General features: G+C 45.9%; 1 protein-coding gene across 2 annotated transcripts in view; it reads right to left on the bottom strand.

Annotated features, from left to right (window-relative positions):
* The window catches only part of PTH1R (parathyroid hormone 1 receptor), a 452655-nt gene that overhangs the window by 196231 nt on the left and 232730 nt on the right, over window positions 1–23694 (bottom strand). For both annotated transcript variants that reach the window (XM_068235179.1, XM_068235181.1), the window contains exon 2: window positions 5586–5682. In XM_068235179.1, coding sequence (XP_068091280.1) covers window positions 5586–5682 — 97 coding nt within the window. The remainder of the gene's footprint in view (window positions 1–5585; window positions 5683–23694) is intronic.

Consider the following 23694-nt stretch of genomic DNA (forward strand, 5'->3'; position numbering starts at 1 on the left):
CGCTGGCGATTTTAGAAATCGCCCTAAAAGCGACTGTGCAATGATTGCCTATGAGAGTGTTCACAAATGAGCGGTTCGATTGTGATCTGCTTTCAAAAGCGACGCCTGTACCATATTCTGAGCGCATTGGCTCAATGGAAAGTATAGGGAAAAAAGTGCCTTGTATAGCGATTTCCCGAGCGCTTCTATGAATAAATACGTCAGGAAGTGGAAAAAACAAACTGCTCTGCAAAAGCGCTTAGAAAAACGCTTTTCTAAGCGCAAATCGCAGGGAAAAGCGCTGACAAAGCTCTCAATAAATCGCTCGTCGCTTGCGATAGCGCTGGCGATTTATAATGTAAACATAGCCTAAGGGCTTATTTTTTATGACTGAATCCTAAACAGCATACAAGGCAGATCTGGCATGCTGACAGAAGTAATTGGAACAGTTGAAATAGGTACAAGACATGTCTGTTTAAAAGGGCCGTCGCATGGTGGTTCCCACAATCAGGTGACTGCTATAGACAGATGTATATATAGATAGATGTTATCTCAGCACAGAATGAGAAAATCTTCCAGCAGGAGGATTTTCCCAGCAGTGCGGTCGGTTCGGTGATTAATGTCCGCACTTCCGTCTGTTTACAGAGCCGCCACTTTATCCTGCCTGCCGCCGGAAACAGACACGGCCAGGCCTCTTCTCAGAGTCAGAACCAGCTGCCGGTCACTCCAATCTTCACAGCGGCTTCCGAATATCTCTGCAAGTGCCTTATCCCATTTATTATTATTATTTGTTAGGAAGCCTGTAAAGTGTCCTAAATTGTTTTTATTATAATTATTGCTATTATAAGTGGCTCCATAAGAGCAGAAGGCAGGAATAATGCTGCCGATTAGTGCAGGAGGGGAGAGTGCTGAAGGGGGAGCCCGAGGTGAGGGAGGGGGGGAGTGGGCCCCCCTACCCGCTGATCTGTGTGGCCATTGCTCCCTCCTCATGTGCTGTGACCCCTCTTGCCCCCAAAAATGGCCCTGGGCGGGCCCCCCACAGCTGCATCCCTTGCAGGGGCGATTGTTACGCTCCTGGGACCACCCCTAGCACTGCCTCTGCCCCCCTCCCCCTTCAAGCTCCTGGGCTCCCCGTCACTGCAGTGGCAGCAGGGCCTATAGTTACTCATTGCCATTAAAGAGACTCTGTAACTTAAAAAAAAAAAAAACCTCTGGGGGAAGCCTCGGGGTCTAAATGAGGCTTCCCCAGTTTCTGTAGATAGCAGGGAATCCAGCGCTAGCTCCCCGAATCCTACCCCGACATACCTATCCGCGATCCTGCGCATGCTTCGTGTAAGGCTGAAATAGCCGAACCCGATTGTACCCGCTCTACTGCGCAAGCGCAAAGGACTTGTGCCTGCGCAGTAGAGCGGATCCGATCAGGTTCGGCTATTTCCGCCTTAGCCGAACAGAAAGCCGCTAGAGCGCCTGTGCCGGATGGCGGTAGGTAAATATTTACCACGCCGCCGTTCGGGGGGCTGCAGCGCTGGATTGCCGGGACACCGGAGGATGGCGGAAGCAGAGGCTTCCCCCTACCAAGGTAAGTATCCCCCAGAGGGTTTTTTTCCCTTACAGATTCTCTTTAACGATCCAACTTTCTGAACGATTGACTGTCTGATCCACCACTGAAGAGAAAAATGATACGCAAACCGATCAGGCTAATAGACTCGTTCCAATATTTAGTTCCATGGAACAATATATAGGTCGTTCAGCGGGAATCAGCATCAATAATGGTACTGGATCTGATGGATCATACGGTCGATTGTTCAGGAGATTGTACCGTTAACGGGCCCCTTTATCTGTGTAAAGCCCCCCGAACACACTCCCTCCACACGCACACACACAAACATACGTGGAGTCATGTGACTCCACTAACCTGCAGGACAGCCATGGAGGTGGAGCTACCTCACCCCTACAGGTGGAACTACTTCACCCCCACTCCCCTCTCTCCCAGCTCCTCCCACAAACCCCTGCCCCGCCTCCCAGGAGCTCCGGAAATGCTATTTATGCCAGGCATGTCTTCCAAGGGATGCTTGTGTAAGTGGAATGTTTGCTGAATTACACGAGACAGCGCTCTCCCACTGCAGATCAGAGCAACTGCAACATTTCCATTCTGTTGGAATATTTTGGCCCTTTAAAGGGAACCAGAGACGAAGCACCCTTGTGTATTTCACCATGTATATCAGTAAGAACATTAGAGAAAACACTTACCATGCTCTCTGTTTCACCCTCACTGCTAAAAGTGTCTGTTATCAGCAGTCACAAGAATCCCAGACTGAGCAATTAAATCTGGCTTTGCTGGGAATGATTATTGCTGAGTCATTATAGCAAAGCCACAAGGGGGCAGGCTTGGGCTTGAAATAACACCACAGAAGACAGACTTAGCTATAATCTTTCTGTAGCAAAGCTAGACAGAGCAGCCTGACTTCTCAGTCGGGGATTCTTATCAGAGGTGATAACATTAAGATTACACAGAGAACAATGAAACAAAGGGCAGATTAGGTGTTTACTGTCATGTTCCCACTGATTTATAAGGTAAAATACAAGAGGGTGCTTCATCTCTGGTTCTCTTTAAAGAGGAACTCCAGTGAAAATAATGTAATTAAAAAAAAAGTGCTTCATTTTTACAATAATTATGTATAAATGATTTAGTCAGTGTTTGCCCATTGTAAATGTTTTCCTCTCCCTGATTTACATACTTACATTTACCACATGGTGACATTGTTACTGCTGGCAGGTGATGTCAGTGGAAGGAGATGCTGCTTGCTTTTTTGACAGTTGGACCCTGCTGTAAACAGCTGTTATTTCCCACAATGCAATGAGGTTCACAGACAGGAAACTGTCAGGACCATGGTCATGACATCACACTGTGGGTGGGGTTTCACCACAAAATCAGCCATACAGCGCCCCCCTGATGTTCCGTTTGTGAAAATGTAAAGATTTCTCATGGGAAAGGGGGTATCAGCTACTGATTGGGATGAAGTTCAATCCTTGGTTATGGTTTCTCCTTAACATCCTGTGTGAGTGAATGAAGAAACTCAGTGAATCACTGTACAGTACAAAAGCTCAGTGAATCTCAGCAAAGCCCCAAATCTCAGTGAATCTCTACAGTACAAATTAAAACCGGATATCTGCAAAGAACCAAATCTCAGTGAATCTCTGCAAAGCACCAAATCTCAGTGAATCTCTGCAAAGCACCAAATCTCAGTGAATCTCTGCAAAGCACCAAATCTCAGTGAATCTCTGCAAAGCACCAAATCTCAGTGAATCTCTGCAAAGCTGCAAACATCCGTGAATCTCTGAAAAGCACTCATTTTCAGTGACACTCTTCAAAGCACCAAATCTCAATGAATCTCTGCAAAGCTGCAAACATCCGTGAATCTCTGAAAAACACTAATTTTCAGTGACACTCTTCAAAGCACCAAATCTCAGTGAATCTCTGCAAAGCTGCAAACATCCGTGAATCTCTGAAAAACACTAATTTTCAGTGACAATCTTCAAAGCACCAAATCTCAATGAATCTCTGTAGATTACAAGATCTCAGTGACTCTCCAAAGAGCACCAGATCTCAGCGAATCACAGTAAAGTATCAGATCTCAGTGAATCTCTGTCCAGTGCCAATGTATCGAGGCTGATACTCGTTAGGGCAACAAAACTCAGTGATTGTCTGTAGAGTACCAAATCTCAGCCAGTCTCTGTAGGGTACCAAACCTCAGCGATTCTCAATACGGGGAAAAAAAACAACAGCACATTACAGTACAGTACCAAAACTCAGTGAATCCCTGTAAAGAAAGAAATCTCACTGATGCTCATTAGGGCACCAAATCTCACTGATTGTAGAGTACCAAATCTCTCAGTCAGCCTTAGCTGAGAACCAAATCTCAGTGATTCTCAATACCCCAAAAATACAGCACACTGCAGTACAGTATCAAAACTCAGTGAATCTCTGTAAGGAAGAAAAGCTCAGTGAATCTTTGTAAGGAAGAAAATCTCAGTGAATCTCTGTAAAGAAGAAAATCTCAGTGAATCTCTGCAGAACACCTAATCCCAGTGACTCTCTAGAGAGCACAAACTCTAATCTCTGTAAATTACAGAACCTCAGTAATTCTGTGCATAGTGCCACATCTCTTTGAATATTTGTAAAGAATAAAATCTCAGCAAATCTTTGTAGCATATCAAATCACAGTGACTGTCCAAAGAGTAGCAAATCTCAGTGACTATCTACAAAGCACCAAATCTCAGTGACTATAGAGCACCAAATCTCTGTGAATCTCTGAAGAGCTCCAAATCTAAATGACTCTACAGAGCACAAAATCTCAGTGACTCTCTAAAGAGTAGCACATCTCAATAAGGGCCCTTTTCCACTAGCAATCGCAATCACAAACGCCAGTGATTGCGATTTTTCATTAATTCTAATATGCGATTTGCGATTTTCATTTGCATTACATTATCATTGTAAAAATCGCTCCAGAAAGCGATTGCGATTTCCAAATCAAATCACTGTAGTGGAAAATACTTCTCGTTATTTCTATGATTAAGTAAGTAACAACACTAGCGATTTAAAAATCACTAGCGATTTGCAATTTTGCGATTCAGCAATCGCTCTAGTGGAAAAGGGCCCTAACTCTCTATAGAGCACCAACCCTCAGTAACTCTCTATAGAGCAACAAATCTCAGTGACTCTCTATAGAGCACCAAATCACAGTGTCTCTCTATAGAGCACCAAATCACAGTGACTCTCTATAGAGCACCAAATCACAGTGACTCTCTATAGAGCACCAAATCACAGTGACTCTCTATAGAGCACCAAATCACAGTGACTCTCTATAGAGCACCAAATCTCAGTGACTCTCTATAGAGCACCAAATCACAGTGACTCTCTATAGAGCACCAAATCACAGTGACTCTCTATAGAGCACCAAATCACAGTGACTCTCTATAGAGCACCAAATCACAGTGACTCTCTATAGAGCACCAAATCACAGTGACTCTCTATAGAGCACCAAATCACAGTGACTCTCTATAGAGCACCAAATCTCAGTGACTCTCTATAGAGCACCAAATCTCAGTGACTCTTTATACAGCACCAAATCTGTGACTCTATAGAGCACCAAATCTGTGACTCTATAGAGTGCCACATTTCAGTGAATCTCTGAAGAGCTCCAAAATCTTGGTGACTCTCTACATAGTGCTAAATCTCAGTGACTCTTTATAGAGCACCAAATCTCAGTGAATGTCTAAAGAGTACCAAAATCTCAGTGACTCTCTATAGAGCACCAAGTCTCAGTATATCTCTAAAAAGTAGCAAATGTCAGTGACTCTCTATAGAGCAGCATATGTAAATGACTCCATCTAGAGTAGCAAATCTCAGTGACTTTCTGTAGTGTAACAAATCTCAGTGAATCCCTATGGAGTATCAAACCTCAGTGATACTCTCTAGAGTAACACATTTCCCTGACTCTATGCTGTAAAGGGTTCCTGTACATTCCTCTGGCCCATACATTTCAGCATGTGAAATAATGCCATGGAAGATATCACTGCAACACCATGGTAACGGGCGTACTCACTCTGCGATTTTGAGCTCAGGTGATTTTCGCATTTCCCTTTTGCCATGACGAGAAGGTAGATCTGTTCCTCCTTCGTGATGACATCATCCGCATCCACCTGCGAGACAGAACAGAAGACAAGCCTATTAGTGGCCGTACCTGAGGCAGCGATGGAGACAGAACTAATGATGGAAAGCCAATGATCACAATGCATGGTATAGGCTACAGACATATGGGGCCCGGTGCAAATTATACACTGTCCCATCCCCCGACACTGCATGCATAACAGTCACATGATACAGACCACCAAAACTGGTACAGTCTTCTGATGTTCAAATGTGTATAATATGTGTTCTAACATTGTGCCAGTGTACAAGAAGAGAGTCTGAAGAAGGCTTATTAGCCGAAAGCTTACTCTTTTTTTATTCCATTAGCAGCTTCAACAGAGCTACCTCGTTTGAGATAAGCACACTGCTTGTGACCTCAGTCGGCAAAACGCGCTGTGCTGTAAATTCTTGGAATGCTTTGATTGCTCTCTACTAGCAGAAAATATAGAAACTGAAAGCAGGAGTCCTCTGATATTGTCTCACACTGCCCCCTAGTGACCAGTGGCCATAAATACACATTACAGTAGTACTAATTAGAAACAAGCAAATGTAACAAATAAGGAATAAAAAAAGTGTGCTGAAATAAATTAGTTTGGAACACTTGCAAAACTCACAATAAATTGGCTGCTAAAGGGTTAAAGAGGAACTGTGCAATATTAATTTATTAATTCTTTAGGCAGTGTTTGCCCTACATTCTGAAATGTATCACAGGTGGCCACATTTTTACTGCAGGTAGGAGCATCACTGTGGAATGTTTGCTTGTTGTGTGTTCTGAAGTGAGCAGAAATAACACCTTGTCTCCCAGAGGGCCCTGGGGCAGAAGGCTGCAGAACTAAATATCCTAGGCTAAACATGAGGGGTGGGGTTACATCCCAATGTACAGGAATGTACAGGAAGTCCCCGACTTACGAACGCCCGACTTACGAATGACCCGCCGATACGAACAGCACGGATTCTCTGATTCCATGGGAACAAGTAAAAAAAAATTCAAATCGGACTTGTAGTTTTTGAGAAAAATGATTTTAAAAAAATCAAAGAAAAAATGGCTTTGTATAAACAGGTACAAAGGGCAGAGGTGATACAGAGGGGGACAGTGGAGGCACAGGGGGGGGGGGGGGGGGGGCACAGAGGAGGTACAGGGGACAGAGATGGCACAATGTTCCGACTTAAGAACAGATTCAGGTTAAGAACAAACCTAAAGTCCCTATCTCGTTCGATAACCCGGGACTACCTGTATAGATACTGTATAGGAATTGTTTCTGATGCTACAACCAGGATGATTAAGATAAAAGTGATTATCCTTAAAGCAAACTTGAAGCAAAAATAAACTTAGGATAAAATGAATTGAATGTGTAGTACAGCTAAGAAATAGAACATAAGTAGCAAGAAAAAGAGTCGCATATTGTCTTCCAGTACAGGAAAAGTTAAATTTCAGGTTATCTATGCAAAAGAGCTTCTCTGAGCTATTCGACCCACTGGTCGGAATACAGTCCGGTTTTCCGAAGCACCTAAAACAGCCAAGAAACAGTGAGAGATAGCTTGAGATAAGGTTTTATTGTGGGAAAGTTCAAAGGGTCATTTTTTCTGCTTTGTTTTATAGCTTAAATGACAGAGTGTGGTTTCTAAACTGCAAGTATGACAGAATGATGCAATGTTCTTAAAAAAATAAATAAAACTATATTACTGAAAATAAAAATATAAGACGCGTCTCTTTGCTGCTAATGTTGTATTCATTATTCGTACTACACCTACAATTCATAATATCATAATTTTTTTTCTCTTCAGGTATGTTTTAACCTCCTGAGCGGTATGGACGAGCTCAGCTCGTCCATCACCGCCGGAGGCTGCCGCTCAGGCCCTGCTGGGCCGATTTTTATCAAATAAAGTGCAGCACACGCAGCCGGCACTTTGCCAGCCGCGTGTGCTGCCTGATCGCCGCCGCTCTGCGGCGATTCGCCGCGAGCAGCGGCGAAAGAGGGCCCCCCTAGCCGCCTGAGCCCTGCGCAGCCGGAACAAAAAGTTCCGGCCAGCGCTAAGGGCTGGATCGGAGGCGGCTGACGTCAGGACGTCGGCTGACGTCCATGACGTCACTCCGCTCGTCGCCATGGCGACGATCTAAGCAAAACAAGGAAGGCCGCTCATTGCGGCCTTCCTTGTTTATTATGGGCGCCGGAGGCGATCGGAAGAACGCCTCCGGAGCGCCCTCTAGTGGGCTTTCATGCAGCCAACTTTCAGTTGGCTGCATGAAATAGTTTTTTTTTTATTAAAAAAAAACCCTCCCGCAGCCTCCCTGGCGATCTCAATAGAACGCCGAGGAGGTTAATAATGTAGTACATTCTGCTGTATGGCGTTGCGCTGCGTATTTCACAGTTGGGATTCAGATGTTCGTAAATGTTTGTTTTCCTCTGAGTCTCTTTAAAAAATGCAGATGCACGCTTCATTTCACACCATCAGATAAAGCGTGGGTTTGTTATGGAAATGTAAGCATCCTTTTTGGACTTTTTTCTCCCTTTTCGCATTTGTTTTTGTATCGTAAAAATGACTTTATTGTGGTGTTTGCAAAGCTCTTTACTGGAAACGGCCCCTGAGTGACGGCGCACAGTTCGCTCGATAGACTCGTAAAGCCCGGGATCGGCAGAATATAGTGAGCATTAAACAGCAGAGAGACTCACGGAGAGGAGAAGTAAATAGATTCTGTTCCCAGAGGAAATCGTCTTCACGACGGAGGAGGAATTATACATTACATTAGCTGGGAGAGGAAAGCAAGACGCTGGAAGACAGCTGATCCCCCTCGCGGTGTCTGACGATACCGAGCAGTGAGGATCCTTACACACCACCGCGGCTCCGATGACTTCCACGCTACGTAACCTGCACTACTTAACCTCAGGTTACGGGGTTTTACACCTTATGCTGGATCCACACGGTGCGTTCGCGCACTCGATTTCCTGCTCGATTCGCGTCGATTCCCATCGATTCGTTTATTTCCAACATGTCCGATTTGGATTTCGATGGATCGTTAGGTCGATTTGGCATACTTGGCATGCGAATCGACCTAACGATCCATCGAAATCCAAATCGGACATGTTGGAAATAAACGAATCGACGGGAATCGACGCGAATCGAGCGGGAAATCGAAGTGCGCGAACGCACCGTGTGGTTCCAGCATTAAAGTGAACCTTAAGTCAAATTAAAAAAAATGAGTTTTACTCACCTGGGGCTTCCCTTAGCCCCCTGCAGCTGATCGGTGCCCACGTAGAGTCACTCCGATCCTCCTGGACCCGCCGTCGGCCACTTCTGGTTTCGCTGTCAGCCGCCGACAGGCTGGGAATGCGAGTAATTCTTCGCGTTCCCAGCCACAATAGCACCCCCTATACTGCTATTGCAGCCTTTAACTCGCATTCCCAGCCTGTCGGCGGCTGACAGCGAAACCGGAAGTGGCCGACGGCGGGTCCAGGAGGATCGGAGCGACTCTACGTGGGCACCGATCAGCTGCGGAGGGCTGAGGGAAGCCCCAGGTGAGTAAAACTCATTTTTTTATTTGCCACTTTAAAGCAGCTTTAAAGCCACTTTAAAGCACTTTAAAGCAAACCTGAGAAGGACACACTTAAAGATTTTATACTTACCTGCGGCTTCCTCCAGCCCCAAGACCACCGATGCGTCCCTTGCCGTCCTCCTGAATGCAGAAGAGCCGACTGACGCAACTGAGGCAAATTGCCAGGACCAATAACACGCGAAACAAAGCCACCCGGGAGGACAGTGAGGGACGCATCGGTGTTCATGGGGCTGGAGGAAGTATAAAATCTTTTTAGTGTACCCACCTCAGGTCAGAGAACCTGTAACAAAAAAAAGTTCCCCTGGGGGGTACTCACCTCAGGAGGGGGAAGCCTCAGGGTCCCAATGAGGCTTCCCACTCCCCTGTAGCTGCAGGCAGTCCAACGCTGGCTCCCCCGAAGTGTCCGGCAATTCTGCCTCCACAAGCCTGACAAGCACTGATAAGTGCTGATTTATTTACCTTTCCTGGCTCCAGTACAGGCGCAGTATCGGCACTCCACTCGGAGATAGGTGAAAATAGACAATCTCCGTCGGGTCCACTCTACTCCGATCTCTGTCGGGTTCGCATGGTGCAGGAGACTTGCGCCTGCGCAGTAGAGTGGACCGACAGAAATCGGCTATTTCTGCCCATCTCCGAGGCGGAGAGCGGATACTGCGCCTGTACTGGAGCCGGGAGGTAAATATTTACATCCCCGCTGTTCGGAGAGCTTTATCGCCGCTGCCATGGGACGGAGGAGGACGGGGGAAGCCTCAATAGGATCCGGAGGCTTCCCCCACCCGAGCTGAGTACCCCCCAGGGGAGGTTTTTTTCGTTACAGGCTTTCTTCAAAAAGAGAACCCGAGGTGGTTCTTGGGGAGCGCAAATGGGACACAGAGGCATGCTCTCTGCCTCATGACAAGCCTCTGAGTCCCCCAACCGCCGCTCTCTGCCCCCCCCCCCCTGCCGAGCTATAGCCCCCCGAGATTGGCAACATTTGTCGCCATCTTGGATTGTCGCCATCTTGGAGGTAAACACAGGGGAGAGGGATTCCCTGTTATAAATGGTACTGCAGGTTGTCAGTGCGCGGCGCCTATGGAGGAGTCGGCTTTCCGGGCTCTCTTCCCCTGTGTGTTTTCCTGATCCCTGCTTCCTCCTGGATGCACGGCTGGTTACTAGTAAGTAGGCATATCTACTTGTGACCTGTGGCTGTGTGACTGTCCCTAAAGAGTAAGGGTTTGCAAGTCCACAGGGAAGGGGGAGGGGGGGAGCGGGGTTTGGGTGGTTGGGGGTGATGGGCGCAATTTTTAGGCCCTCGTCCTGGGTGCAGTTTAGCCTAGAAACTGCCCTGGTTAGATTAATCTATTAGATAGATCTAATAAGAAATTGCATCGTGTGTAGAAGTCCAAGTTGTTTCAAATCAATTTTGCGATAGATTTTGCTTTGATACGTACCCAAAATCTATTGCAAAATCTAACGCAATCCGATTGGACCAGTTGTAATTATCTAATAGATGAGTCTAAAGCCCCCCTCTACATCATGAGTTTTCATGTTCGACCTTACTTCTGATCGATCGTTGGATTCGACAGAAGAATCGTAGATCCGATCGACTGGGGCATAAAAAAAGCATCCCAATGTATGCGATTTCTCTATTTTGATTGTTTCCGATCGTTTTGTAGATCGACGGGACAATCGAAAATGCACTCGCAATTAAAATGAAAATCGCAATTGTGTTCGATTGATCGATCGCAAATATGAACCAGCAACAAACAGTTCGATTACCGCTGTTGCATTCGAGGAAAAAAAGATAAAATCCAACCCATCCAATCAGATTGCGTTCGAGAATCCGATCTCAAGTGAGCGAAAAATCGACTGGTAACATTCGATTCCTCTCTTTTTGCACATTCGATTCTATCCGCTTTGATCTGATTTATCGATCGCATTTAGAATCGAAGGCTGCTATTGCATGGTGTAGAGGGGCTTCAATAGCCCCCCTGTACCGTGTACATGAGGCTTAAAGAGAAACCGTGACCAAAAACTTCATCCCAATCAGTTGCTGATACCCCCTTTTACATGAGAAATCTATTCCTTTTCACAAATGGATCATCAGGGGGTGCTGTATGGCTGATATTGTGGTGAAAGCCCTCCCACAAGAAACTCTGAGGACCATGATACTCCTGGCAGTTTCCTGTCTGTGAACCTTGTTGCATTGTGGGAAATAGCTGTTTACAGCTGTTTCCAACTGCTAAAAAAGCAAGCAGCCGCTACATCACCTGCCAGCAGTAAAAATGTCACTATGTGATAAATGTCAGAATGTAAATCAGGGAATTAAAAGATTTTACAATGGGCAAACACTGACTAAATCATTTATACATAATTATTGTAAAAATGAAGCACTTTTTTTTATTACATTATTTTCACTGGGGTTCCTCTTTAAAGGCCAGTTAGCAGTGATGGCAGTGATCGGGCTGTATAAGCAGGGCGGATCGGGGCTGAGGGATCGGCAGAGGCAGCGCTCGACCCCCACCCTGGGAACAAGGCTGTACTTTCTGCTCATGTCACCCACAATGTGCTCTCTCCTCCCGACATACTGTTTCAGCTTGTTGTTTTGCTCGGGGCGGATGGTCTAAAAATGACTCCGCGGCACAAACATGTCCCCATCTGGACCCGGCCGGCGCCCGGCACACTGCGCCGCCTGAACCGCTCCGCCGTCGTTTAAGAAATTACATCGATTAAACTGATAAATTAGAAGTTGTCGTTCGCTCCAGCCATCGCCCCGAGCTCCGTTACAAACTCTACAGGCACGTTGTGACAGGCGCTGTCTGCTCACATTGTCACAACGCGATCTCGCACAGAGGAGGAGGGGCAAAATGCAGGAAAAAAAACAGGAAATATGGAACTTCCAATCCACAGCTACAGATTAACCTCTCATCTGCCAAGGGGGTCTTATCATTTATGACCATTCCAAACCGGTGACGCATAGTGACTGATTGCTCTCTCGGCACTTGTATCCTGGTTGTTAAGGGAACCCGAGGGGAGAGGGATATGGAGGCTGACATATTTATTTCCTTTTAAATAATGCACATTGCCTGGCTGTCCTGCTGATCCTCTGCCTCTAATACATTCAGCCATAGGCCCTAAACAAGCATGCAGCAGATCACGTGTCTATGACAAATCTGACAAGATTATCTGCATGCTTGTTTTAGGTGTGTGATTTAGATTCTGCTGACCAGAAAAGATCAGCAGGGCTGCCAGGTAACTGGTATTGTTTAAAAGGAAATAAACATGGCAGCTTCCATAGGTCTCACACTCCGGGTTCCTTTTATACAATGTTTGCCAATTGTGGTAATATAAATATATACCTGCCCACCCCCTTTCATCCTCCAATGATCTTTGTCTGACTGCCCCATGCATTTCTCACTCCCATGCCATGTACACCTGCAGGACTTCTCAAAAACTGCCCCCATCCTATGGAACTCCATTCCAGCACCAATAAAACTCCCCCCCCCCCTTCTTCAATCAAGCCCTCACATCACACCTCTTCAAAATGGCCTGCCCACCCTCTACCACGCCTTAAAGTGAACCAGAGACGAAGCACCCTCATGTATTTACCATGTATATCAGTGGGAACATTAGAGAAAACACCTACCCTGCTCTTTGTTTCCTCCTTCACTGCTCATCCTGCTTGTTATTAGCCCTGATAAAATCCCTGATTGAGCATTCAGTCTGGCTTTGCTCAGGAATCATTATAGCTGAGTCTGTCTTCTCTGGTGTCTTTTCAAGCCCAAGCCTGCCCCCTGCTGGCTCTGCTATAATGACTGAGCTATAATGGTTCCTGAGCAAAGCCAGACTGAATGCTCAGTCGGGGATTTTATCAGGAGTGGTAACAAGCAGGCTGAGCAGTGAAGGATGAAACAGAGAGCAGGGCAGGTGTTTTCTCTAATGTTCCCACTGATATACATGGTAAAATACATGAGGGTGCTTCGTCTCTGGTTCCCTTTAATTCCCTCTGCCAAACACCAATTCTGCGGTCCTAACAAGCTACAAAGTGTGTTCTCCCCCCTTCCATTCAGATAGGCGTTTCTTTGGCATATTGGGCTGTAATCAACTCATGTATGGATAGTTTAAAAAGGAACTGTTGTAAAAATAAAGTGATTAACTCAATTGCATATTTTTTTTTACAATATTCATTTATAAATTATTTTGCCAGTGTTTGCCCGTTGTAAAATCTTTCCTCTCCCTGATTTACATTCTGAAATGTATCACAGATGGCAACATCTTTAGTCCTGTCAGGTGATCTCCGCAGAATGTTCGTTTCTGAGAATTCCAAAGCCAGTGAAAATAATGTCTGGTCTCCCAGAATGCTCTGACAGGAAAATTCAGCATAGCTAAACAGCTCAAGCTAAGGACCACTGGGAGGGTGAGGTTACATATCAATATAAAGTAGACAAGACAAATAACATTTATATCACGCTTTTCTCCTAGAAGACTCAAAGCGCCAGAGCTGCAGCCACTAGGATGCGCTCTATAGGCAGTAGCAGTGTTAGGGAGTCTTGCCCAAGGTCTCCTACTGAATAGGTGCTGGCTTACTGATCAGGCAGAGGCAAGATTCGAACCCAGGTCTCCTGTGTCAGAGGCAGAGCCCTTAACCATTAAACCATCCAGCCACCAAGTAATATCTAGAAAAAGGAAGTGTTTCTAATGCTGAAACCAGGATAATTACCATAAAATATGATATGCATAATTTACTGCATTGTATATATAACTGCTATTATTATTATTATTATTTAGTATTTATATAGCGCCGACATATTACGCAGCGCTGTACAGTGTTTATATATATATATATTGTCTTGTCACTAACTGTCCCTCAAAGGAGCTCACAATCTAATCCCTACCATTGCCATATGTCTATATTATGTAGTGTAAGTACTGTAGTCTAGGGCCAATTTTTTTAGGGGGAGCCAATTAACTTATCCGTATGTTTTTGGAATGTGGGAGGAAACCGGAGTGCCCGGAGGAAACCCACGCAGACACGGAGAGAACATACAAACTCTTTGCAGATAGTGCCCTGGATGGGATTCGAACCAGGGACCCAGCGCTGCAAGGCGAGAGAGCTAACCACTACGCCACCGTGCTGCTACTACTATATAAACATACCATATTGATGGGTATACAACATGCTGCCCCCTCTCGTCCTCAAACAACCTCCGCCTAACTGCCCTTTTTATTTCCCACTCCCATGCCCACCTGCAGGATTTCTCAAGAGCCACCCCCACCCTCTGGAACTCCACGTGGTGCAATTCTACATGATGGTGTGCTCCTTTCCTATGTCAGCCTCGTACCAGTATTACTGGGCCTACCTAACCGGCCCAAAATCTCATGATTATGTATTCTGTACCGAGTTTGCCTTGCATAACTTTGTCCTATATTGTATCGGATCAGTGAATAATGGCGCACAGCGCCTATGCATAAAAATGGCGCCGCATTAAAAAGATACGCTTATCGCTATTTATCATTAGTACTGCATAATAATGGCGCACAGGGAAAAAAGAAGAAAAAAGGCACACACTAACGTTATTTATCAATAGCGCCGATCATATGCCAAACTGCAGAAGTTATTTAACTGCAAAACGGTAAATGGATTTAATGTAACACTGTCAAGGTTAGGGTTAGGCACCACCAGGGGGGTGGTTAAGGTTAGGCACCACCAGGGGGGTCTTAGGGTCAGCCACCACCGGGGGGGTCTCAGGGTTAGGCACCATCAGGGGGGTGGTTAGGGTTAGGCACCACCAGGGGGTGGTTAGGGTTAGGCACCACCGGGGGGTGTCTTAGGGTTAGGCACCATCAGGGGGGTCTTAGGGTTAGGCACCACCAGGGGGGTGGTTAGGCACCACCAGGGGGGTGGTTAGGGTTAGGCACCACCAGGGGGGTCTTAGGGTTAGGCACCACCAGGGGGGTCTTAGGGTTAGGCACCACCAGGGGAATGGTTAGGGTTAGGCACCACCAGGGGGGTCTTAGGGTTAGAGTTAGGTACAGAGAGGGTTCTGTATGTTAATGCTAAATAGCGATAAGACTTCAACGTTAAATAGCGATAAGCGTCAAACGGATTAGCGGCAACACCATGCGCCATTATTCGCAGGCGCCATTTTCAGATGGACCCATGTTGTATAACCTTGTTTCTTTCATTGTATATATTTACTCTCCAGCGCTGCATGATATGTTGGCACTTTATAAATACAATACATAATAACAACAATATACATTACTACATCCTAGCTGTGTAGCTTGTTTTAGCGGGGATAATTGTCTCCCTCTAGTTTGGAATGAATGAAGTCTGCATTATATCTTATTATTCTCAATGTATACTGCTCACGATGTATAACTGAGTGTGGGAAGCCGTTCTCCCCCACCATAGTGGGGGCGCAGGTTCTCTGAGGTTTTACGTTTTACAGATTGCTGACGAGGTGGTACTGAGCAGATCTGCAGTAACGACATAAAGCGGATCCGAGGTGAAAAACTAACTATAACAAGTAACTTCTCTATATATTTTATCTAAAGTTTAGATAGTTTACACAGCATATCTAGCTGCAAACAGCTTCAACAGAATATGATTATTTCTTCATGTGATACAATGAGGGCAGCCATGTTCTGTTTGTCACAGGCTGAGGGCTGAAGATGCTATCAGCTTGCCTGTGTGTAATGTGACAAATTTAACCCCCCCTCCTCCTCCCTCCTCCCCTCTGCCTCTGAAATCTCTGGCTAGTAACCTCCTCCTGCCCAGACTGAGCTCCCATAAGCCCTTGCTACAGTGCCAAGGTTCTCTGGAGAAGCTGTGGGCGAGGCTTGTTTAGTTTATAGGGAATTAGAGTATTAAAACAAAACAAAAAGTATTTGGCTTGAGGAATGCCCTATAAACAATATGTAAGGAACACAATTATGCAATGAGTAAAAGTTCATCTCGGATCCACTTTAAACCTTCAATGAAAGGCAGTGACCAGTTTTCTGCTATGCTATGGTGTGGTGTGAATGTCTGCCCTGCAACAACATACACAGTAGTAGAATGTGGTAAATTATCCAGGATACAAATTCAAACCTCCCCAGTACAAGTCATTCCTTCTCCCCATAGACAGATGGATGGAATTGTCTCCAAAGGTTTCATCTATGAACCCCAACTGCCCTCGAGTGACTCCCACATCCCCCCCCCCCCCCCCCGGTTTCTCTGTAGGAACATCCATGGTCAGGGCAGCGTCGTTTACCTTCGCAGCTCTGCTTATTGCTTCCTTCTGAAACCGTTTCCTGATTAGAAACAGAACGGCCGCTCTCGCTCTGAGTTTGTCTTTTAATTATCCTCTGCGCTGATTCAATCAGGTTAACGCTAAACAGATACCGTGGCGGAGAGCCAGTCCCTGCTCCATTTCCCTTCCCTAAACTAAGGAGGAGGCTCTGAGCTAACTGCCGTTCCCCGCAATCCGCGGCAGAACTCTTGCAGTAGTGCGGCTTTCCTTATAGAATCACCATTATTATTTAGTACTGTATATACTCGCATATAAGCCGACTCGCGTATAAGCCAAGGTACTCACTTTCCCCTCAGAAACCAGTAAAAAGTGATTGACTCGTGTATAAGCCCCCTCCACAGTATAGCCCCCCTCCACAGTACCCAGATATGCCCCAGTACAAGTCATTCCTTCTCCCCATAGACAGATATGCCCCAGGGATGATACAGCTGTGTCTCATGGCATCATAGATATGAGACAGCGAATGCCACACAGGAAGAATCCCCGATCATTGCACCGCTGACACATTGCTTGCACACTCCGCTCCACAAGCCGAGGGACACAGGAAATGTTGAGCAGCGTACTCTGCACACCATGTTGCGGGGGATGGGGGGCACGGACACAGCAGGGAGCCAGCTGGCAAGAGCAGGATCACTAGTGCAAGATCCTTACGCTCCTCTGCCATTAACACAACCTGCTCCACCATCCATTCTGCTCCACTGACTCGCATATAAGCCGAGGGGGTTACTTTACAGCACATTTTTTGTGATAAAAAATTAGGCTTATACGCGAGTATAAAGGTATTTATATAGCGCCGACATCTTCCGCAGCGCTGTACGGACTATATAGTCTTGTCACTAACTGTCCCTCAAAAAGAGGACAATCTAGTCCCTTCCATAGTCATATGTCTATATCGTGTAGTGTATGTATTGTAGTCTAAAGCCAATTTTGGGGAAGCAAATTAACTTATCTGTATGTTCTTGGGATGTGGGAGGAAACTGGAGTGCCTGGAGGAAACCCACACAGATTCAGGGAGAACATAGAAACTCAGTGCTGATAGTGCCCTAGCTGGGATACCAACGAGGGACACAGCGCTGCAAGGCGAGAGCACTAACCACTACGCCACCATTTTGCCATAAACACAGATAAGTGCAGCGGGAGCCTTCTTGCAATACAGTATAGCGTTATTAAACATTCTCTTCCCCTTTAAGCCTGCAGCCAGCTATTAATTTCCTCCGCTGGCCGTCTTCTCAAACTGCACTTGTTTGTAAATCCGGCAACGGAACTCTGCCTTCTCTGTTTGGAGAACAGTGGCCAAAACACAAAAAAAGAGTTTGGAAGGTCAAATTATATTAGTCTGTGCCCCGATTAAGATTCCTCTACACTTCTGCCAGTGACTGTGAGGACTCTAGTATGACCTCCCAGGAAATAGAGATTGTCAGAATTCCACATTCCGCAAAGTGTCTTTTCAATTTCCAGTATTCTGATTGGTCCAGTACTTCCGAGTCTTGTGATTTGCCTAAACTTTCCAAACCTCAGTAATGCGATATTCCGAAGGAACATAGGTTTCCGCACTCTGATTTCCACTACAGAAAGCGGATTTCAGTTGGGAAATCAGAATTCTGCAGAATTTGGACGTTAATCCCTACCATGAACCCCCATGATGCATCACTTCTGCTCAGTGAGTTAATATGCAAATCATTTCTTTATGTCCTTGAAAAGCCAAACACACATCTAGAGCCGCTTGACTTCAGTGTGCCTATAGCCAGTGGTATAGATAAGGAGCTATGGGCTAACTTTAACATTGGGCCTCCACAAAAATGCTACACAGAACAACTGATGTGGAGCAGCAAAACCTTCCAAGGACAGAGAAATGTAAGCAGGGGAGGGGACAGTCACAGTGTCAGAGAAGTGTAAGTAAGCAGGGGAGGGGACAGCTGCAGAGTCAGAGAAGTGTAAGTAAGCAGGGGAGGGGACAGTCACAGTGTCAGAGAAGTGTAAGTAAGCAGGGGAGGGGACAGCTGCAGAGTCAGAGAAGTGTAAGTAAGCAGGGGAGGGGACAGCTGCAGAGTCAGAGAGGTGTAAGCAGGGGAGGGGATAGCTGCAGTGTTAGAGAGATGTAAGCAGGTAAGGGGACAGCTGCAGAGTCAGAGAGATGTAAGCATGGGAGGGGACAGATGCAGAGTCAGAGAGGTGTAAGCAGGGGAGGGGACAGCTGCAGAGTCAGAGAGGTGTAAGCTGGGGAGGGGACAGCTGCAGTGTCAGAGAGGTGTAAGCAAGGGAGGGGACAGCTGCAGAGTCAGAGAGATGTAAGCAGGGGAGGGGACAGCTGCAGTGTCAGAGAGGTGTAAGCAGGGGAGGGGACAGCTGCAGTGTCAGAGAGGTGTAAGTTGGGGAGGGGACAGCTGCAGTGTCAGAGAGGTGTAAGCTGGGGAGAGGACAGCTGCAGTGTCAGAGAGATGTAAGCAGGGGAGGTGAAAGCTGCAGTGTCAGAGAGGTATAAGCAGGGGAGGAGACAGCGGTAGTGTAAGAAAGGTTTCTGCAGGGGAGAGGACAGCGGCAAAGTCAGAGAGGTGTAAGTAGGGGAGGGAAAAGCCACAGTTTCAGAGAGGTGTAAGCATGGGAGGGAACAAGCACACTGTCAGAAGGTAAGTGCTGGGGGGAGGGGATGCAAAAAATGGCTTGGGAAGTATTGGAGGCAAGTGATAAGCAGGACAGCCAGGGAATTTGCATTGTTATAAATATGTCAGCCTCTATATTCCTCCCATTACATCTTTAAAGCCTGCTTTGACTGTTAATGCCATTACAGAAGCCCTACACAGTCTGCATTGATGGGCTCTGGATGTGACGTGTCTCCCATCGCCCCGGCTGTCCTCAGCCTTTGGGTGAAGCAAGAAAATGTGTTTACTCTTGAAATGAAAATGTTTTGACGCTGCATTCCGATGGTAAATCGTGTTCTGCAGGCATGGCCGCCGCCGAGCATCACTCCAAAATCATCACAAAAATTTCAAATTGCTGCAATTATGCGGGTGGACCCCGAGGGGAAAGACTCAAACAGGCATCTTTTAAGGTGCGTTTCAAAGAAGCCTTTAATTTGGCATGTAAGTCTCTGCTGGAAATTCACAGATGGGGGGAAAAAAATAAGAAAAAAAATGTATTCGGTCTTGTTAAAGAATCACCGCATTACTGCGTGTTCTGTGTACCTTTCTGCTCTGAACAGAACTACGTGAAACGCGGACTGAACACGGGAGACCTCCAGCCAACTAAACCCCAAGTGCAGCACGGCAACCTAAAGGTGCTCATACATTTAGCGAGGAGCACGGATTTCACATAAACTTAAGGCGGATCCGAGATGAAAAACTAACTATAACAAGTAACTTGTCTATATACATTATCTAAAGTTTAGATAGTTTACACAGCAAATCTAGCTGCAAACAGCTTCAACAGTTTATGATTATTTATTCCTGTGATACGAGGGCAGCCATGTTCTGTTTGTCACATTGTCTCAGGCTGAGGGCTGGAGATGCCATCAGCTTGTCTGGGTGTAAATTCAGTCCCCTATCCTCCTTTCCTCTGCCTCTGAAATCAGTGGCTAGTAACGTCCTCCTCCTCCTGCCCAGACTGAGCTCCCATAAGCCCTTGCTACTGTCTGAAAATGCCAAGGCTCTCTGAAAAGCTGTGGGCGAGGCTTGTTTAGTTTATAGGGAATTAGAGTATTCAAACAAAAATAATTTGGCTTGAGGAATGCCCTATAAACTATATGAAAGTAACATAATTATGTAATGAGTAAAAGTTTATCTCTGGTCTACTTCAATTTTGCATCGTAAATTCTGTGTGAAATCGTAATTCATTTCATTTGTAAACATAAGGAACCATAATTTTGCGTAATTTTCTTCCTGAATTTAGCGGTTAATAGCAAATCTCCACACATGCTATCATCACCAAATATAAAAAAAGTTTCACTTCACTTACTTCTACCAGCCCCTGCAGCCGTCCTGTGCCCGCGCCGGTCCTCAATGATCCTCCGTTCCCCCGCCACCGCTTATTTTCCATTCTGCCAACTGGCGGCAGTTGGCGGTCCACGGCGCCTGCGCAGCCCTGGCTGCGCGCATCCTCGTACGCCTTCATATCGCTGAGAGTGCCCCCCGCAAGCGCAGTAAGAGAAAACCTCCTTATTTCCTTGGGTTTAGGTTTCCTTTAAGGGGAATAGTGGGAACAACGATAAAAAAGAACTTTAGAAAAAGTTGTCATTTTTGAGAAAATCGATTTTAAAAATGCAAAGGAAAAATGTTTTTTAAACTGTAATTTTTCAGAGTTTAAAAAAAGACATTTTTCCTTTGGATTTTTTAAATCAATTTTCTCAAAAACTACAAGGTCTTTTTGAATTTTTTGATTTTTAATTTTTGCCGTATTCCTACCCTTCTCCTTAACATACATGGGAATTTGGTGACAATATAGCATGTATGGCAGCTTTGCTATTAACCCCTTAAAGAGACTCTATAACAAAATGTTCATCCTTATTTCTTCTATCCTATAAGTTCCTATGCCTGTTCTAAGCTCTGGCTTACTGCAGCCTTTCCTAGTTGCACAGTGGCTGTATTATCTCTCTTATATGATCCTCTGTCGGGCTCAGGCACTCAGGCTGGAATGTGCTGTGCTGCTTGTGATTGGATAGCAGCTATACACACCCTCTCCAGGCCCCCTGCAGGCTCTGTATGAGTCACACACTGACCTACTCTCAGCCTATCACTTGCCATGTCTTTTGTTTGTAAACACTGCCTAAAACTGGCAATTACAAGCCAGGATTGCAGCAGGGAGAGGCAGAAACAGCACAGAGGGGCCCAGGAGAACATCATGAATAGAATGGTATGCTTTTTATTGTAAGAATTTTACAGTACAGATTCACTTTAAGTCGGCATGAAATTACGCAAAAAATACAAATGGATTACACTAAATTAGTCGAATGTCCAAATCGTAATTACGCACACCTTACTGACCACATCGGACTAAGATTTTTCTAGCTTGCTTGACTGATATATTTGACTGATTTCGGCCCTAAATCGGTCGTATTATTCATTGGACTTTCTGCGGCACCCATTTTGAACTGATTCAATAATATGATTAAATCGGATAGTCGATCGGGCTACAAAAACAATAGATGTATGACCGCCTTAACCTCTTGAGTACCACAGGCTTACGCCCCCTAGTGACCAGGCAATTTTTTATAATTCAGCACACTGCAATTTTAACAGTATATTGCACGGACATACAACTTAACAGCCAAATGAATCTTGCCTCCTTTTCTGCCCACCAACAGAGCTTCCCAGTATAGGTAGGCATAGGTAGGTGCCCTAGTATAGGTAGGTATGTAGGTAGGCATAGGTAGGTGCCCCCGTATAGGTAAGTAGGGGCCCCAGTAGTTAGGTAGGCATAGGTAGGAGACCCAGTATAGGTAGGTAGGCATAGGTAGGTCCCCTAGTATAGGTAGGTAGGCATAGGTAGGTATCCCCATATAGGTAAGTAGGTACCCCAGTAGTTAGGTAGGCATAGGTAGGAGACCCAGTATAGGTAGGTAGGCATAGGTAGGTGCCCTAATATAGGTAGGTAGGTAGGTGTCCCCATATAGGTAAGTAGGTACCCCAGTAGTTAGGTAGGCATAGGTAGGTGTCCCAGTATAGATAGTTAGGCAGGGCATGCCTGGCACAGTAATAACAATTACCAAGGTCCAGCTGCAACAGATAGGGCTGTATAATGCAGTGTCAGTGGGCAACACACACTAAAAAAAAAAAACCACATCAGGAGAACATTAGCTCTCAAAAGAGCTTTTAGCTATTTTAGCAATAACAATCAGCCAGGAGCAAGATAACAAGCCTACAAGAGCCTAATTAATCTTTCCCTATGAGAGTCTGCCAGCAGCTGTCCCTTCACTAATTACTGCAGGCACACGGGTCAGTGTAAAAGCCAGCGCTGCCTGCCTTTTATAAGGGGGGGGGAGTGGCTCCAGGAGAGAGTGTAGCCTAATTGGCTACAATGTGCCTGCTGACTGTGATGTAGAGGGTCAAAGTTGACCCTAATGGAGCACTATGTGGGCGAACCGAACTTCTGCAAAAGTTTGCCTTCGCTGGCGAACGCGAACCACCGAAAGTTCGCCTGGAACCGTTCGGGCCATCTCTACTTGTCATTAGGTGAGATGAGGGACTATAAGACAGGCTTAACTCTCTAAACAGATACAGGGTACATTTCTCTCTGTTTTCTTTCTGTCATGTGCAAGAGATGAGGTTTACTTTAAGCTCCTGTTGGGCATGCTTGTTGCAGCACCAATTTTCATCTGATTTAATAAATGTATCAAATTGGATGGTTGATTGGCCTGATAAATCGCCAGTTGTATGGCCAGCATAACAGTTAAAAAAAAAATCACCACTACTTCCCCCTCCTTTATACCGTACCACCCTTCCCCCCAAAAAAGGTTCTGATTAGAAGAAGGTTTACAATGTTGAACATTGATGGATTCCATATTGATGGTCAGCAGACAATATTCCCATTGTTCCGTGCGCGGTCCCCTCCGGGAGAACGTTCTGTATCGGTGGAAGCGTATTATTGTTTACTTTTGCTATACAATGATATCATCTACAATGCAGAGCGTGTCCTGCAATTTATCACTGCCGGGAGGGGAACATTGCTGCTCCGCAGGAAGGTATTATCTCACTATGGCTGGGAGGACAGCTGGGAAGTTTTACAGATGGTTTAAAAACTCCTAAACGCCACGTCTAGAATTCTTCTGGTCGGTCTCGCGTGTTTTGCAAAGATTATCGGCAGCAGAGAAAAGCAGTTATCAAAGACCTATACCAAGCTGCAAGCCATGAGGCTGGCTGCTGTGAGCTTCTAAGTAGGGCTGCTCAAACCCGAATCCGGGAGAAACCTGGATAGTTGCTATCCGGATATCTCCCAATAAACCTGGGTAGGGGGGTCAAGCTTACCTGTCTGACGTCTTCTTCGTCCGTCCCTCGGCCCTTCCCATGATGTGCTCCACGCATGTCACGTGATTACAAACACTTCCTCCTTCAACCCGGAAAAAAGAAGTGTTTGTAGTCACGTGATGCGCGTGGAACGCATCGTGGGAGACGCCAGGGACGGACAAAGAAGACGTCAGACAGGTAAGATTGACCCCCCCCCCCCCCCCCCCCCACCCCGCACAGGTTTACTGGGCGATATCCGGA

This window comes from Hyperolius riggenbachi, chromosome 5 (assembly GCF_040937935.1).
Source record: "Hyperolius riggenbachi isolate aHypRig1 chromosome 5, aHypRig1.pri, whole genome shotgun sequence".
NCBI lineage: Eukaryota > Metazoa > Chordata > Amphibia > Anura > Hyperoliidae > Hyperolius > Hyperolius riggenbachi.